The sequence below is a fragment of the Colossoma macropomum genome, unplaced genomic scaffold, assembly GCF_904425465.1.
Source record: "Colossoma macropomum unplaced genomic scaffold, Colossoma_macropomum, whole genome shotgun sequence".
Classification (NCBI taxonomy): domain Eukaryota; kingdom Metazoa; phylum Chordata; class Actinopteri; order Characiformes; family Serrasalmidae; genus Colossoma; species Colossoma macropomum.
In genome coordinates this window covers 5,489,443-5,508,800 of record NW_023494792.1, presented here as the reverse complement: position 1 = coordinate 5,508,800, position 19,358 = coordinate 5,489,443, and the positions used below count along the sequence as shown (strand labels likewise).

General features: G+C 39.8%; 1 protein-coding gene across 1 annotated transcript; it reads right to left on the bottom strand.

Annotated features, from left to right (window-relative positions):
• Positions 1 to 3,486: 3,486 nt before the first annotated feature.
• On the bottom strand, positions 3,487 to 18,142 carry etf1a (eukaryotic translation termination factor 1a). Its single transcript, XM_036575659.1, has 11 exons — positions 18,020 to 18,142; positions 17,256 to 17,378; positions 14,160 to 14,335; positions 13,611 to 13,750; positions 10,699 to 10,837; positions 10,330 to 10,520; positions 8,254 to 8,383; positions 7,830 to 8,003; positions 6,283 to 6,347; positions 5,118 to 5,265; positions 3,487 to 4,184 (listed from the first exon to the last, which is right to left on the bottom strand). The coding sequence occupies exons 2-11, from the start codon at positions 17,339 to 17,341 to the stop codon at positions 4,102 to 4,104; spliced, it is 1,332 nt and encodes a 443-aa protein (XP_036431552.1). The 5' UTR covers positions 17,342 to 17,378; positions 18,020 to 18,142; the 3' UTR covers positions 3,487 to 4,101.
• Positions 18,143 to 19,358: the final 1,216 nt, after the last annotated feature.

Here is a 19,358-nt window from a genome sequence, read left to right as displayed (position 1 = left end):
ACCATATGCGTGCTTCAATGATTCCTTGCATGGTTCCTCTTTTTGATATATAGAACCATATACAACATATTTTCTATGAGTCTAAAGAACCATTTCACCATGCTTCAAAGCTTCGAAGAACCAGTTAAGCATGCAAATAGGACTTCGAGTGTTGAGTTCTTTGTCTGCCGATGCCGATACTTTGCAATTTAGAAGCTCACTAAGAAGTACTTACTTGGATTAGCATTACAAAGAAGTATAACATTTATTTTTAGGGACTTATATATATATGTGTGTGTGTGTGTGTGTGTGTGTGTGTGTGTGTACACCATCACATATTGGTGTAAAACAGTGGTTAAATCCAAACATCTGTGCAATTCTATAAATTCTTTGAAGCAAAGTGAAAGTGACTGGCCAAATCACTGAAAACATTCACAGATTTGGCTCTCAAAAAATTAAATAAATAAAAATGATATATACGTGTCTGGGGGGTGAAAATAAAGTAAATGCGTCTAAACGTCTCTTTTATTTCCGTTGGCATTTAAAAGAACTTTTATACTGAAAAATATGGGCGGTACGATCCTGGTTCCTGTGTTTAGAGTTGACTCAGGTTGACTGTGAGAATCCGGAGTGGGCGGGTTATTTGTAATATCGTGATTTCGATTGGCCAACTCTAGGGCAGAGGGCGTGGTTTGGTGAAAGCATGTTTCTTGCTGATTGGCCTCTTGTGTTGTTGGGGCATTTCCTAGCAATAAAGGAAAAAGACAAATAAATATATGAATAAATAAACCACAGACAGAGATTATATGTCAGTTGAGCCCATCTTTAGCGCAGGTGGGCGGAGTACCATAAAACATCCTGAAATAAAACGAAAATTGTTATTTCAAGTATCATTAACAGTGGCTACCAAAACAACTTGCAGTACAAGTAACAGGACAAAAAAGTGGTCTAAAATGAAAAAGCATGAGCAACAGAAACCAGTTTAGGGGCAAAGTGAAATTAAATCCAAAAACCTAACTACGTATAGGTAAATAAATATGAATGGCTACAGTGGAACTTAGTAAAGAGTAATTTCCTCAGAAATGTACTGGACTAAACGTCATTTGGAAGCAAAGATCTATCAAAGTTACTAATGTACAACTTGTCGACCTTTCTGACCTCAATATAACCGGTTAAAGGAGTACTTACGTGTGTTGCTATGTAATCCTTCTGCTTTCATAATTTATTGTACATAAGCATGTTCTTTATAACTCCGAATGAATTTTGAACTTAGCCTATGAATCTGTATCACCTACCTGATATTCTCCCACTGCTTTAGCACCACAATACTGCCCACCAGCAGACGTGACAAGATTTAGTTGCTTGCAATTTGGTCCAAATCAATTTTCCCTTTATATGAAGTAACAATCACATAACACTACACTTGGCAAAAAATGGTTCTATATTTTGGTGATACAGAGAACCCCTTTCAAAAAGACTTCTATATAGAACCATCTAAAAATACATTCTCCATCAATCTGAAGAACCCCTTCATGATGCAAAGAACCCTTTAATCCTGCAAAGGGCTCTTGAGTGTTCATGGTTCTATTTAGTACCATTTTCTTTACCAAAGAACCCTTGAAAAACCATCTTTTTTAACAGTGTAGAGAGTCACCAATGGCTGGAACCAAATTCCTTGTGTGTCACCCATACTAGGCCAATGAATCTGATTCTGATGAAATGTCTACATCAGTTTCTGGAAGGTTGCTAAACTTGGACCAGATTCTTCTGCCTGAGTGATTTTGGGTTCTTGGCCAAAGCCTTAATACCAACACATTAGATACCCTACTACTTTCCTTATAGTATGTCTACAAAACCACAACCAGAGTAGCACTCCACAACTCCATGGATCATTAAAACATTGTTCTAATCTTAAATGATCATAATCTGAAGTAATTGTTATCTCAGACACATTCTGCATTTCTCTTAATACCTATAACCAACCTTCACCAATCTCAGTCTATTACACTGTGTGAGTGAGAGAGTGAGAGAGTGGGAATGAGAGCGAGAGAGACTGGTTCGAGACTAGTGGCAGACAAGGCCTTACCAGTTTTGGGATGGGTGATGATCAGAAATGAGACTTAAATAAGAGAGTTTGCACTTGATAAAATGGAATTGGGGAAATTAAATAAGTGGTAGAGGCACAATCAACTGAAATCTGTCTAAACACAAGTGTGGAGTTACTTAGTCCATACATTATAGAGACCAGTCCTACAATCATGACATTTGCACAGCTCTAAATGACACAGTGGCTGGCAAGTGTCCACCCCTTAACACAGCTGTTATCATCAGACAGCACTGACTCACCACGAAGTGACTTCAGGACAGAAGTTCACTAAATGATGTGCACAAGATGTAGGAAAACACATTTCACATTCATCAAAATGTAAAACACCAAAAACAAAAAAGGCAAGGTATTGTATAACAGCACTAAAGACAGAAAACAGTTATGCAACTCCTACCACAAGCATGCAGTCAGACCCAAGTTACAGAGTTGTACAGCCCTTTTGCTGTATTTGCTACTGGCTTACTACCTGTATAAAAACAATTTTCAGTCTTATGAACATTAAAGTCTGAAATAAATTGTTTTAGAAATGTACAGCAATCATTTTCATACTGGCTGTCACTGATAAGCTTTGACCAAACACAATCCACCAACTTCATTTAGTGCTTTGCTCAATTTAAATAAGCTAAAAAGAACAATCCCAACTCAGTTCTACAGTCACTGTGGATTTTTACTCACAAGAGTAGACCAGATGCCACAACCTGTTTTCTGGCAGTTGAAGTTACAATTGCATTGTCTCGTAAGTGGAAAACAAAAGGTGAAAACAAATGAAAATATCCCATATATACATTCATAAAGTCACTGTCCACAAAAAAAAAAGTATCTCAATTTTTTGCAGTTTTCTGCATACTTTGAGCTCAGCAGCTGCCCTTTACATTGTGTGAAACTTTCATGATGACTGGACCAAAAGAAATGCTCAAAAATTGCATGTAATAAAACCTCTTTACATTAACTTACAGAAAGTAAAAAAACATTTTTGCCCTCTTCTGTAAAGTTAACCTTTTGGAGATACTTGTTTTTCTTAGAACAGTGATGATATGCAAAGTTGGAGCACCCCTGGTCAAATGTCGTTTTCTAAGGTCCAAAGGGAAAAAAATGTCAACATGTCCTCTACAGACAACACACTTCTTCATACTTTTAAATTACTCTCTATTCGCTGAATTTAACATACTGAAAATGTTTGGCAAAGTTATGGCATTTCTTAATTTCTTCTCCAATATGTAAACTCAGCTAACAGAAGAATGTCATGTTTAAGTTTATTTGCTGTAGAGGATGTGTTAACGTATTTTCATTCAGAAAATGAATGAAACATTTTACTAATGGGTGTTCAAACTTTTGCATATGACTGCATATATAGCACTGTAGACTGAAATCTAACACAAATCAGGTCAGATGAAAAGCTATTGGTTTTAAGCAGTTCAAATTTAATACTTTTTTGTCCCCCCAATCGCTACAGAAACCCAGGTATCCCACACTGTCATAAAATACAGCAGCAGCAGTTGCCAGTAAAAAAAAACAAAAAAAAAAACAAAAAAAAAGAAATGCAAAAAGGACCCAGAGAGACAGAGGTAGGGATGGGTTGATGAAGGAAAGAAGAGAGGGAGGGAGGGATATAAAGAAAAATATATTTCTGTATAAGAGGAGTGAGTCCAAAGAACCTTTCTTCCTTGGACAGAGCAGAGTTACATCCTGGGCACGTGCTGTCGCTTTAATTCAATAGGGAGACAAAGAGAATAAACAAAATGAGGCAAAGTCCTATCCAATCAGAGCACTCTAAGGCAGGGGCATATTCATTAATTCATGAAGGCTCGGTCCTTCACTTGATTGACAGACAGTTAACTCCTCCTTTTCAGCATCTGGAACTGTCTGCATGTGTTTGTGTGTGCATGTTTACGTGTGGGTTTGTGGTTAATTAGAGTCCACACACTCTCTTGCTGCAAAAGAAATACGCATTTCTTTCCATATTTCTTCATTCATTCTTTCTTTTCGTTTTTCTTCCTATTTCAGTTCCCGACTACCTAGTAGTCATCCAAATCGAAAAACTCGTCATCCTCTCCTTGGTATTCCATCCCTTGGAAATCCACTCTGTACCGCAAGATACCTGAGAGAGACAGAAAATACACTCAGTAAGTCACAGAGAAAGCATGCATGTAGTGATGGCCTTCTTTTTAATAATTCAGGGGTTACTAGCTTTACAAGCTCTTGCATATCTTCAGTGGAAGAGCTCTAAGTCATTGTTTTCATCCAAAGCTCATCCAATTTAAATATCTTTTAAAGGCATAAGAGTAATAAGTGGTTAAATACATATAAGCCCAAGAGACTACTAAAATGGCCTAGGAGCATCTTTATCACCTTTATCACCATCAAGATTGCAAAAAGCTATGAATATGCATGACTGTGTAAATTTAAACCACACACACACACTAGTCTGACATACTCTTACCCTCCCAACCCCACTCCTTCTACTCACTACATTGGTTATACTATGCTATCACTTTTGGCAAACTACGCTACTACTAAACGGCAAGAATCAACTTGCATTTACTGAAATTGCTTGCTGCTACTCTACAACGTCTGTGCTGTAATTAGTGTTAGCAAACAGCTAGATTGCTAGCTGTTAGCAAATTAGGTCACATTTGTCACTGGAAGCTATGAAATGGCTTTCGGTATCCGAGTTGATCTGCATGGTCATTCTCAGTAATTTACATACTAGTAGCCTGTCATCATATACCACAACAAGCCAGATTTAGCTTAACTTTGTTACAAACATTGTTAACTTTTGTTTATACATCAAAAGTAGTAACTAAGTTAGAGAAGCACTTTATGCTTACCCTATAATTAACATTTGTAGTATACCATGACAGATAAAATTTAGACATATACCAATCTATAATATCATAATAAGCAGTCAAAGAGGAGTTAGCCATTTAAAATTCAGAGTGAAAAAAAAAGACTAAAATAAACTGCTTAGAATGCCCAAGTGAGTTTTGCCTTATGCACACTAATAGGTGAATTCACAGGCTAGGATGCTCACCCCCAATTCCTCCAAAGCCCTTGACGAACTGTGAACCCTCCTGACTCTTGTCCGTGACGATCTCCAGCGTGGCTCCAAATTTCTTATAGTTATTAGCAAACCACTCCAAGAGTGGCATACACTCGATCAGTTCATGCTCCTGCCCTGTCTGAGATACAAACAAATGTTAAATTGAAGGTACCATAACAACATACAGAAGTAAAGAAAGCTCTATTTAATTGGCACTGTTTTTCCTCTCTTGAAAAAGAACATGGTTCCAGTTCCGGCGGGGCGGCGAGTAGCTGCAGCGGCCACTTCGGGAACAGAAAAACGGTGCTTTTTTGCTGTTTGTCTATTATCTGTCATGTAACCCGACCAAAAAAGTGGGAACTGCACCGCCTCCGACCGCAAGACCCTACAGCGCATAGTGAGGACAGCTGAGAAGATCATCGGGGTCTCTCTCCCCTCCATCATGGTCATTTACACCACACGCTGCATCCGCAAAGCCACCAGCATCGTGAACGACCCCATCCTTTCCTCACACAGACTTTTTTCACTGCTGCCGTCTGGGAGAAGGTACCGGAGCATCCGTGCCATCACTGCCAGACTCTGCAACAGCTTTGTCCCTCAAGCAATCAGGTTTTTAAACTCACAAGGACTGAAATAACACCCATACACACCTCTTTTCCTCAGTAACTGCTGTTTATATGTATGTTATCTGACGTAACTTACAGATCACATCATGTTAAATATGTCTGCACCTTATTCCACTACCTCATGTCCAGAAATCTGTGCTGTGTTGGTGCTACACTGTCTGGTCTGTTTACTGTGTCTAATGTCTGTTTAATTTACCGTATTTATTGTATTGTTTCTAGCTTAATTTTAGTTTGCACACTGTCTGCATGTTCTCACTTTGTAATTTTGTACTTTTTGTTCCTTGTTGCACCTTGTTCCTGGAGGAACGTAATTTCGCTCCACTGTGTACTTGAACTTAGTTGGAATGACAATAAAAGCCTCGACTTGACTAACATGGTTCTTTTCCAAGAACACAGCTCGTCTTGCATGGGCATGTAATTGTACGGACAGGTGCAAGCTTTCGTAACAAAATATGACCTTTTACATAGATCTGCTCTAGAACAAATGCAGACACACATATACACACACACACACACAGACACACACACACCTCTTTGTCTGTGAAGTGAGACTTATCCTTCTCCTGCTCAGGTGTCAAATATATGGTCTTCTCATCTGAAACAAATGTAAATACGAGTGAGTAAAGTAAGAGCGAGTAAAACTATCCATGAGATGAGTTTCACTGATGTTTCACAGATACAGTGTTACAAAAGAATTAAATAATATGTTTTGGGAGAAGACAAATTAACTCAATGTTCAAGCCTCAGAAAGGTTTCTTATTTTTCTTCTCAATGCAAAAACAATTTCCATACGTGAACACTCGGCTGAAACACTGACAATATAGTTTAGCATTCGCTTATGTTTGCTAAATGACTTTTCCAATTATACCTATAATAAGGGTACAGTCATTCTGTACATGGCCAGCAATAAACTAGGTCAGGGTCAGGAATGCAAGCAAGACACCACTGAGCAGACACCTGACAGCTGGCTGATATGGTGCTCAGGCAACTCACTCTACTCAGTCTCAAAAAAATACCTTGCTGTTCACGTATTGCTCTTTGCTCCATCCTTTTTGACTCAGTGTATTTATCTCTTAGTGCATGTGAATCGTTTTCTGTACACTGTAAATAGACAGCAACTCACATTCATTCCTTAATAGAGTTGCACCAATACTGACACCATGGGGGTACAGATACCTATGACCGATACCATAAAGCAATTTCTGCAGTAGACGTGTAGCTAATTACCTAGTGGGTTCTCAGACGGAACCTAACAACACATCAGCGGTGTAGGTTGGCAAGCAGCAGTGACATGCTCAGAACAAAATCTGTAACGCTAATATTTCACAGAAAACCAGTAGTAGTGGATGCTCTACCAGTTGGAACTCTTCCTGAGCTACTGGTTTTACTGCTCTGTCACAAATACACCACTTAATGTACAAACAGTGCAAAATATGCTAACAGGAGCTGCTTGCCTCAACGGCTGAGTCAGGCTTCTTTCAGTCATTACTCATCTGCCAGGTTAACGGTAGTCCAGTGTGTTATTGCAGGAGTGAATGTAAAGGAAGGAGCCGCTGGTCTCTTGGGGCAATGAGAGCCTTTTGCTTCAGTTTAGCAGCCCGCTAGCAGGGCCTGTGTCTCCATTAGCCCTGGCTACTGTGGACTTCCAAAGAAAGCTCTTACCAAGCTTTTACCAAAATAAAATATTAAAACAGTGGAACCATATAAATTCTAGGACTTATGAGCTAGTTAGACAGAGTTAATCTAAAGGAACAGGTATCAGTATTAGAAAGGAAAAGCGGTATCAGTGCATCTCTAGTCTGTAAGTGTTCCTTTCTGTATATCTTATGATGCATCTAATGTTATTTATTGTTTAGTGTACTTGTGGAATAAACGTGTGTGTACATTTCAATTCAGTTCTTTCAATGCACGGGGTACTCATAGTAAGTAGCATTCTTTGATGTACTCACAGTATGTGTACATGCTGATGTACTTTAGGCTTAATGTGTGGGGAAGTGTGGCTTTTTTGTTTGTTGTACCCACAGAATTAATCTCCTAGTATGTGGGTCTGTGTATGCACTCTGGTGTGTGTAAATACCATTCTCTGCTCCGTTTCCCTCTGCCCCATGTACTCGTAGGATGTATCTCATGGTGTCCAGGTTCTCGTAAACAATGAGGATCTCCACTGCCCCCATCTCCAATGCCTTCAGTGTGTCCTCCACACCAAAACAGTACTTGCCCGTGTCCTGGCTTATCTCATCAAAATAGCGACCTGAGGGAGAGGAAGGAGTCATCAACCAGCTAATCAAAGCAGGCAGGCTATTCAGTGTCAACATCAATATCTGAATCAAACTAAGAACCGAAATAAAGCACTGCTGCCTTTCTCATTGGCTTTAAACAAAAGTCCAGTTTGTTTACTAGTGATATCCTTCTCTTGCAATTTACACACAAATGCAATCACATCATTAAAGCATCTGCATGCAGATACTTACATGTACATGCATGTACACACATATACTCACCTATTAGCTTCTTCTCTTGAATGAATTTGACATTGGAAAGGACCTCAGCTGATAGCTCAATGGCCTGGTTGAAACCATTCTCTCCACCATAAGAGATATCCACCAGCTTTAAAACCTTCGCCTGTAACCTCTGTAACCAATCACATGCACACACACAGACAAATCATGAAGACAAACACATGAAGATGGTTGATACTACTGTTCTTAGCTATGCAACATATTTTGATTTTTATTAGAAATACATAAACAAACTGAGATTATTTAACAGCTTGACAAGGTTTGAGCCAAGTATTTGATGAATTTGGCATGTCACAAAGTTCAGACACCAAACATGTCTCTGGTGATCAACTACATTTTCACAAATCTGATTTTTTTTGCCAAACTATAGCTTCACAAGTGAGAGCTTTTCTAAAAGAAACACTATGGTGACCACAGTTTGGGACAGCACCCTGTATTTGCAAGTGTCCCTTCAGGACTGGCAGAGTGATGTGCTGAATTAATTTGTGAAATGCAGCACCTGTGTCTACAAAGAATGTAGAAGACCCTAGGCTCAACTGAAAGGGCCACTGGTTTGTCAGCAAAAGTCACCTGGATAAGTGCAGTGAGATCAACGAGGGGGATGAATTTACTTAACTTTAGTGAGAGATCACATAGGATTATTTGCAAGTAATAAAAAGGTGGATGATCTTCAAGTTCAAACGTGGCTCAGAGCCGAATGAGGTGAACAGAGTTAAATAATCAGTGACTCCTTCACAGATGCACTAGATGCAGAAATTCAGAAGTTCAGAGAAGGAAAATGATTTTCATTATGTGGGGTGAAGGACAAAAGTGGGATGACTGCTGAAGTTCCCCTTGAGGTTAGAGAACCTGCATTTTAGAGGATCTGGCTGTTTTTATAGAATCACTGCACATGCTGAGGTGAGGTTTGTAGGCCTCAACGTGAACAGCAAGAGCTGTTTCCCTAAGAGATTCTGGTCCACAAAGTGAAGCACGTGGCTAAGCTAGGAGGAGGTAAAGGACACAGACCTTAGCTTCTTTGCTAGGTACGATACAGCAGGATGAAGAGTCAGAGGATTTTAGGAAGGGCAAAGTAGATTATATGACCCCACAAAGTTCAAATGATTTATTGATCTGATAGTGAGTAAAGAGATGACCCACAGGGCCAGGTTTCCACGGGTGGCAATAAAAGAGGTGGAACGGAATAGTTCACAAATCAAATATGACTGCACAAAAGCCCAAGAGAACTAAAGCTAATGCACATGACCCTCAGGAAGGGGCTGGGAATTATATATAAAAAAAAAAACCCACAAGATGGTAGCCATTCAAAGAGAGAAACACAGAAACTAGCCAACAGGAAAACAAGGGCACTGAGAAAAGAAAGAAGAGTAAACACTGAGTTTTGCACAAGTGAAACAAAAAAACAGAAAAAAAAAAAGCTTAGTTCAGATCCGTCTCACAATAGTGATCACTTTTTACCAGCACCATGACAGCCGCCTAATGGAAATGGACCCCTGGAGTCCCTTTCAGGTCAATTCTTTTTGTGATATTTGTGCTGTTGATCATGTGGAGAAAATATTGCTTTTCACACAGAAAACTTAAATATCAAGAATATTAAGCAATCATTACTCCGAAAAGCACTAACAGTGGAAATGTCAATGACAGTGCTTTTCATAAATGCTTTACTTTTATAAATGCTTCAACAATTTCACACAGAATGATTTATATTTCCTTCTTCGAAAAAACCTACATGATTCAATGTTTCAAGAGATTGGCTGTTCCTCATGAACATCATGCATCCATGTGCATGTGTATGAGCATTAATCACAGCTTTTGTACCTAAACATGTTCTATAAAGGCGTCTGACAGCTTTCACTCTTAGACCAAGTTAACTGCAGTTGCATTTGTTAAGTTTTGTGAAGCTGAAATTATATCCAAATTGAACACGCTTCATGAGACTGGAGTTAAATATGAAATAAGTTTGCTCAATGAGCTAAAATGCCTGCATAGAAACATTTGTAGGAACTCTACAGTAAACCCGGAACTCGGCAGGCATAACCAAATGATCTACACTCTTACCGGATCGAACATGTCGGACTGGCTGAGTTCAGTTTTGAAGTCTGCAGATCCAGCCAGCACCATGCCAGCCACATTGACCTTATCGTTTGACACAAAAAGCTGCACTGCTGTCTCAGCCACTTTACGCACGTAGTTATGTCTCTTCTCCATTCTCAACCTGGCAAAACGCAGCGCAGACTGCCCTCCTCGACCTGAGAGACAGAGAGAGGAGAGAATCAGCTTGGCTATTCTGATCAACAAGGTTTTACTGATCAAAGTAAGTGGAGGAAAGAGCCATTGCAGGAATATGACACTGCTGCCAGATCAATTACAATTTAGTTCTGCAGAGCACACTATATCTGTGTGCACGTTGGTGTGTGTTTTTAGTACCGTGTTTTTTGGGAAGGTCCACTGTAAATTTGTGCAGCACTTCTCTAGTGTTTCCCTGTAAGGTCCCGAATAGTGCCCCACTACCATCGATCACTATGAAGCCAAACTTGCTGTCATCTGACAACAACGCCGTCAGAGCCTACAAGAGGGAAGAAAGAGAAAGAAATAATGTTATGAGCTGACAGTGTGTGTAAAACTCAAACAATTGTGTATACTGCCAAAACACAAGGAGACAAACTGATAGGGGTGAAAAGGTCAGGGGACTAAAACTGTATGAAGAAGCCCCTGCTGTCCCTGAAACAGCTGAACACAGCTGGTAACACAGCCATGGAGAAAGGTTCTAGCTGTCAAAAGCCAAGAGAGGAGCATCAAGATTTGGCACATTATCCTCAAAGCATTAATTAAGCAAAGAGCAAAAAGAAACAAAAGTGTGATTTTCAGGACTAAAGTATCAAAAAATTACTTTTTGCACTGCACTGCTATGTTTGAAGAACAACTTTGCATGTCAGCTGTTACCTATTTTTTGTCTTTAAGACAATATTGCATACATGTATTTTGCATTTGCACATACAATTGATGTCTATTGTAAACAAGCTCCCTTACAATTTGAGGCTTCTTTCTCTGTAGATTGTTCTCTGTTAAAACAAATAAGTGAGCTTCACATCTTGGACTGCTTCTGACTACATAACCTGACTGGAGTCCCACCATAGGCGTTGACTCCTGAGGGTGAACTCATTCATGAGTGTCCATAAACAGATAAGAATGATAACAGCACAGGGACAAGGCGGCATGACTTTGCGTTGTTATAGTTCTGTATAGCTTGAGCTTTAATGCAAAAAGCACACACCAGAAAACTGCTGGAGGTAAAATGTATATTAACTCTAGACTAACATGCTTATTCACTGAATCAGTAGAGGGCGTCAACTGAACAAGCTCTTATCAAATAAGTTTAAGCACAGCCATTTTCTGTGAAACAACTTCTGGCACCACTACATTCAAATCGAACAACTACATGTCTTATTTGTTGATCAAGATCACAGCCACCCTTTTACTGATTCTATATTATATAGAATAATCATTTTGTCATCTTAATTGATTAAATGAGTCCTCACCAGCCAATCAGCAATAGCATATGTTGCTCTAAAGCAGAGCTGCAACAACTAATCAACATTATCGATAACATCTATAATAAACAGTTGGCAACAAATTGAGTTATCGATTAGTTCACCTGACATTTACATCACATGAATGAAAGTGGGAAGTACAAACAGCACAGACGGCAGTTAAAGATTATATATGCAGTTCAGGGTGTTGAACAATGAAATCTATAAAACCAATTCAAGTCAATGTCATTTAAAAAGACTGATTCGTGTGTGATAAAAACCTGAGCACAACAGGCAGCGCGACCGACTGTCAGGCACAAACACGAGAGAATAAACAGCATCCATAGTACAAACTCGACACTGTAGGATACTAACATCTTATGAAAACTGCTGTCAAAAGTGAAAGACAGCTCATCACTGTCACTTTTTATTTGATCCTGTTTATTTTAGCAAAGCAATGGTAGCTGAAGGAATGAGCTACATTTTAAAACTGCTTGTCAAAACTGGTTGTAACTGTTAGGCTAAACTACACGGTTATCAGGGCTGCTAACTAATGCACACAGTCCAGCTCAGATGTTTCGTTCTTTGGGTTTTTGCCTCCCGTCTACACGAAAACTGCTTTAGGTCACTGTTTTTTAAAAATATTTTCAGTATTTGAATGTGGACTGAAACGCACATATTTGAAAACACTGACATCACATGCATGTTTATTGAAGTGTCATGCTTGAAGAGCTGCTTTACGTCTCTATGTCTGACACAGCTGATGAGTGGACTGTTAGTGATCTGTAATATCAAATTTAATCACGATATCAACCACACAGAAGCTGTTTAATTTATCTTTGACTTATCATTAGAGAATCTTATACAGAACAGCAGCCTTGTAAAATGTGTGTTGTTCCATAACTGTTCCTGCACTTTTTGAAAATAGTTTTTATGTTGCTGTGCACATGATAAAAGCCCCATGAAAATGTAAATAACAAGATAGAGCAGGTTTTTATAAAGGAAGAATAATCTTTATATTTTTCAATACAAGGAAACACTATCGCCAGACTAATACGTGCAGGATTACGGTTCCAAACTAATCGATTATGAAAATAGCTGTTAGTTGCAGCCCTACTCTAAAGTATCAGCAAATGGAAAAAGTGGAGGGGAAAATAAGATTAACAACCACATTTGTTTTCTTTTAACAAATGACATGTTACATGAAACTAGCAATATACAGAGAAGGTCTGTCACTAATCATCAGTGTGCACTGATATTATGGGTTAAACAGTCATTGCTGCAGTGGACAGTACTCACTCCTACACACAGACATACTACTGTCCAGTCTCTACAATCATGTATTTAGCGGTTGCATAGATTATTGTATATTACATAGTACCGTTTATTGTACAGTGTTTTCTATAGTTTGTTGATATTAAATGAGTTGATACTGTTGTCTGCAGCAATTTTAGTATTAAATGTGACACCTTGACCTGCAGGAACCGGATTTCTTTCCTTACTCAATGCTTCTGTTGTGAGAAGTAATGACAAAGCTAATGCTGACTTTGACAGTGCACAACCACTGTCAAGGTGAAATTTGCCTACAGATGCCTATTCATATAGACATTTCCTCTTTATATTCATGTGGTTACATGGGTAAGCAGTTCAGGATTCAAGCAGTGTGTACTGTGCTTAAAGGCGACTAGTTTGCATCTCTCATTTTACCATATTTACATACATTTCACATACACGCAAGTTACACTCACTCACACATTCTACACATTCTCTCCCTCTCCTTTACAAGCACACACCTATTGCACTACTTACCTCAGTGTGAAATTTGTTGTCACAGAGATAGAGCGAGGTATTGATGGGTTTGAAAGGCTCAAAGTCAATGTTGACTTTCTTCTCTTTGCCCTCCTCTGTCACAATGGTTCCGCAGTACACTACAAGACCATTAGGGGGCACTGAGAAAAGAACAGGCAGTCATAAACACAATTTACATTTACATACACAATGTGACACTAATATTAGAACTGAATTGGGAAAGGGTTAAATAAGAGAGAAAAGTTGATCACTGCAATCTTTTCAACAATACCTGACAAAGCTTAGAATAAACTTGTTTGAGCTTATAAATAAAATTACCGTTTGCATTAAATGACATAGCTTGAGTATTGCATTTCCATCAACTGCCATCTACTTGCAGTTGATGGAACTTACTTAACTACTACAACTTAACTACTCCCCCAAAGTTAACCCCTAGAGAAAAACAGCCTTAAACACCCCAGTGACCTGCAAAACATCTCAGAAAAAAAAAAAATCAAACCATAGCAGCCCAACCAGTGACCACCACAAACTCACTCGTACACAACCCACCTTTGTTGTAGAGTTTGAGTCTCTGCTGTACTGAAGTGATGGCTCCCAGCACTGACAGTCTGTTAACTCTGCTTTTGATATTGGAGGCCGTCCCAAACTCATCAGCCAGCATCTTGGCCACTCTGGAGATCTGATCCTTAGGAGGGATGATCAATGAAATCATACTGGTCCCATTACTGAATGAGAAAGAGACAGACAGAAAAAAACTCAGGCACAAATACAGGTGACAATCAGAAAAATAAATCAGCATTTATTGCACTTACATCTATAACATGGCCAAAAACAGACAGAAACTGCTGCATGAATACAACAGATTAAAGACAGGCAGAAACTGATGAAATTAAAATGTCAGTTAAATCCAGGCCAACGTCTCAGTAAAAGCTTGCAGTTGCCACTGCTTTCTTAATCAAACCTGGCTGAGAAGTCAGCCAGCCAATTAGAATCAAGAAGACTGAAACTAGACAAAAAATATGTAAACAGTTCACAATCACCGTTGCCTATAATGTTTGATTAAAGTAAACACAATCTTCACTTTGATTGAAAACCATAACTTATAGTCATAAAGATAGGCCTGCTCTATGTCCACCTATAATTTATTAGACATTTGTTGAATCACGCACATGTCTTCGTTCAACAAAGTCCAACAGAAACACTAATCTGGAGGGTCTGAGGTTGGTCAGGATCCTCAGAACAAAAACAGTTTTAGTGGATTAAGATGGATTTATTACTTCCGGAGCTCATTTTCATATTACAGTCTTTTGCAATGGCCAGTATTGTGATAATGGCTGTTTTTAATGTGTACTATTGCTTTAGCCGATGTAGACAGAACAGGCAAATACAACAAATTTTCCAAAAATGTTACAGGTAATGTGTTACAGTGAGGTATGGAGCAAAGCAACATTTTTCTAGCACCACATAACAGTTTGCAGTGTAGCATTTCACTGTTGAGCTGCTGAGAGTGGGGAACCTTGTCATAACTAGCAATCAGATTAGTAATACTATTTTTAATACCTACAGTAAGAATAGTGAATAGTGTCCAACAACCCGCTGAGAGTGCGAACACCAAGACATCTTCAAAACCTGTGCACCATTTGCCATTACATGTGAGATAGAGGAAAACTCACCCAACCACCTCTAGTTCATTTGTTTTTATAGAATACTATCAACTACACTTCCCATATTTCAACATCGTAATGTATTTTGCACTTACACAATGAAAATATGCGGTGAGGCAATGGAGATCTACCAAATTTAATCTACAAACACACTAATTTGTTCAACAGCTGTGGGCACAATTAGTTGTTGATAGTCAACATCTGACAGTTACATTGATATTTTGGAGCTACAGGTGCTTCAGGGTGGAATAATCTACAGAGTACAGCTACAGCAGACGCAAAATGGATAGAAATCAATGTTTGGGCTTCACACAATGTTGGTTTGGGCGAGTTAAATGGGAATCAATCTTGCAAAACTTCATTTTTTGCCATAATGACTGACATGTTTAGATAGCTGTATAAGTAAACACTGATTCAGCTGTTGTAACAACAGAGGATAGATATCAAAGACGTTGTTTGTTATTCACACAATCTGAGAATGGACAAACAGGATCATGTTGGTGCCATCACTTCCCCAGACGAGAGGGAATGCAGTGTCCGTTAATTTGGAGAGAACAGAACACAGATCTGTGCCAACAAACACATACACATACAAGGTCAGCTTTGGACCCACAGCATTTCCACTGCTTCCTTTCACACACAAGGCAGTCAGACTGTCAATTACATGCTCAAAAATGGCTCAAAAGTTGGCTAACAAAGGCCAAAAGTGACAGTCTGTCTTAACTCTTATTCTCTTCCAAAAACACAAGAAACAGGAAATCAAATGAAATGTGTAGTATCAAATTACCGACACTCAAAGGGCAAACACACAAACAATAGCTGTCCTTGAATGAAGGACTAACCTGTTGTGACACATTGTGTCCTCAGTCATAACTACCTGTCAAGAGGTTAAAGGAGGAGGTGAAAAGTTGGAAGGACCAAAAAAAAACAATGGGCCATGCAAGCAGTCACGCTGACATTGCATTTACACACATGGGGTGCATATAAGCAGGCGTGTTCAACAGTGCATGAACGGGTGCCATTATCAACCATCACATATGACACTTAGGCATAAACACACACCTTGGATCTAAATTACAACATATTACAATAAATCTGTGTGGGTGGATAAACTAGATAACACAAACAAGTAAGATCAGCAGAGCTAGCTTATGCCAAGTTTTTTTGTTGTTTTTTGTGACGGTTGTCTGGTGTTGTCTTGTTGTCCATCCACACGCTGCTTACTTTACACTTGTATTACATACTTATTTGCCTACTTTATTTTTAATGGTGTTTACTGTGTGATTTGTTTGTATCGATGTTACCCAAACCAGGACCCAAGCAGCTCATTTTATTCCCTTCCAAATGTACATTTTCTGGAAAGACAATAAGTGGATCTGAATCTGAAATCCATCCAAACATGAAGGTCTCTTTAAAGCACCTGAAGTTAAGGGTGATTAGACACAGCAGCTCAGAGACACAAGAAACACCAACGTAAGAGATAACGGAGTTATTTCTCGACCGTGACAGCTCATTAACTGAATTAGCACCATCGTCAGTAAGAGAAACCATGAATGATTATAACGGCGCCGTCCTGTGAACGAACTTCAAGAGAAACAACGTAAAGCCCTCGTTCGCTATGGCCCTTTGTCGGTTAGTTTAGGGAGCTGGATGGCGGAGGCAGCGTTACGTTTTCCAAACACAAACCGACAAGTCTGACAGGCGGTAACTCTCAAAACACCAAAACTAATACGCTGCCTTTATGAGCTGAAAGACAGAGAAACACAGAGCCTCGCAGTTGCAGAGCTTCGCCTCGTTTGCCGGCTTCTCTAACTAACGTTACTCCTCCCAAGGCCCGGCTAACCAGCTAGCTAGCCACTTAGCAAGCTGGACATCCGTCGTCAGTCCACCGGCTAAAACCCTCCAGCTAACGAGACTGAGAGGTCCTCGAGTTTGTTCTGCGCCGTAAACACGTCAATAAGGGGGTGAAATGTCTACATACCCTCTGGCCGCCTCCAAACTTTTGATCAGCTTCTTAATTTTCCAGATCTCCACGTTCCTGTCCGCGGCGCTCGGGTCGTCCGCCATCTTCCCTGCTGTAAGTTAACGTTAATCGCTTCGGCACCTGAAAAAAAGGAAGAAGAGGGGGAAAGGAGCACGAAAGCTCATTTTAACCTTACATTACACCCGCATTCAGAAGGCAAAGCTCAAAATAAAGAAGATACATGTTCTCAAAGCGTCACACTGATCCCGCTGAAGCGGGCCTGAGCTGAGTCCAGCTGCTGGTTCGTGTCCGTTTCTTTTTCAAACGGCGCAGTTAAGTTAGCTTGGTAGCTCGCGGAGAAGCTTAACGTTACCTGACGAACTAAAAAAGCCCCGACCGAGGGTGTTAGAACGCAGTGCGGGGCAAATCTAGGCCCTTCGCTCCACCTTCTTCTTCTGGTTCTTCTCCTAGGGCCCTAGAGTCCACCCAACTCCCGCAAATTTACCTCGCTGCCCTTGCAAACAGCGGAAAGCCACTCATTTCCAGCCGACCATTAAGAAGCTTCTTATTCTACAGCTTCTTGTTTGAATTCTTCCGTTCCTCCTTAGACGTTGCCGTTACACTCTGGCGCCTGAATGCACCATTTAAGGTGGAAGGGGAAAATCTGAACAAGAAGCTGACTCCAGCCTCGTCGACCATTCCGCGCCGACTCGACTCGAGTACGTCGATGTCTGTAAAGGGGTTTAAGGGGGGTAAACGATTTAAAAAAACGACCACCGTACCTGCCACAGAGGCTCCGCCGCTCCTCTTCGTTGTTTTTACCGGACCGCGGTGTGACGTTGCCTCCCTGCCGGTTCCGTCCCTTACCGACGGCGCGTGGTGCAAAAAGAGGGCTCACATGTGGGAGGAGGGATTATAATTTTCCTATTTTTCACTTCCTGGAAACGCTGGTAGAAACTGCGACCCAGCAGCCTCTAATTGGTACAAATTTGCGTCCATTAAGCGCGTAAGCGGATGTACGTGAAACTCATGTACCGCGGGAGAGCTGGGAAATGTAGTTCACTGCTGTCGTGAGCAATGGTTATGATGATATAAACAGAGAGACCCTCGTCCTCGTCGTTCTGTTTTACACCGTGGCCAACGTGTAGTCTGTCTCTGACTGGTTTACTCTGCAATAGACACTTACACCGGCTCTTGAGGTGACTTTGGTAAATGTCAGTGTGAAGTGTTTTTGTTCACTTCACTTGCTCGACTGGGAGAATCCCCTGATGCATGATCACATCCCTTTCTGGAGGAAATGTTTCCACTTCATGTGAAAGACCTAAGCTGGATAGAAGACTGAAATGTGTTGTCAATATTTATATAGTTGTTTTGTTCACATTTTGTTACAAATTATATATACATATATATATATATATATATATATATATATTTATATATATATATATATATATATATATATATATATATATATATACACACACACACACTATATTGCCAAAAGTATTCACTCACCCATCCAAATCATTGAATTCAGGTGTTCCAATCACTTCCATGGCCACAGGTGTATAAAACCAAGCACCTAGGAATGCGGACTGCTTCTACAAACATTTGTGAAAGAATGGGTCGCTCTCAGGAGCTCAGTGAATTCCAGCGTGCTACCGTGATAGGACGCCACCTGTGCAACAAGTCCAGTCGTGAAATTTCCTCGCTACTAAATATTCCACAGTAAACTATAACAAAAAATGTGAGCCAGGCCTTCTCGTCCAACATCAGTGTCTGACCTCACAAATGCGCTTCTGGAAGAATGGTCAACATCATATTAAACCCAATGGATTAAGAATGGGATGTCACTCAAGTTCATATGCGTGTGAAGGCAGATGAATACTGTTGGCAATATAGTGTACTCCACAGCTTCATTTGGCACAAAAATACATTTTATTTCAGATTGTAATGTTGTATGTCCTTGGGCAAAATAAGGATTTTATAATGTGCAACTAGGTACAAAAAGAGGAAGTCTCTCATATAAGACCTTGCACAGCAAGCCTGCATTTTCAACTCTACTTTTTTCAATTTAAATATCAGTATGTCACAATACCACAATTAAAATATATGAAAATC

What these genes read in the sequence shown, in the direction of transcription:
- etf1a (XM_036575659.1), bottom strand. Translation starts at nt 17,341, where the DNA reads ATGGCGGACGACCCGAGCGCCGCGGACAGGAACGTGGAGATCTGGAAA. An exon ending in ACTCAAACTCTACAACAAAG is followed by an intron (nt 13,751 to 14,159) that starts GTGGGTTGTGTA and finishes TTCTTTTCTCAG; the next exon opens with TGCCCCCTAATGGTCTTGTA. An exon ending in ACAACAAATTTCACACTGAG is followed by an intron (nt 10,838 to 13,610) that starts GTAAGTAGTGCA and finishes TCCCTCTTGTAG; the next exon opens with GCTCTGACGGCGTTGTTGTC.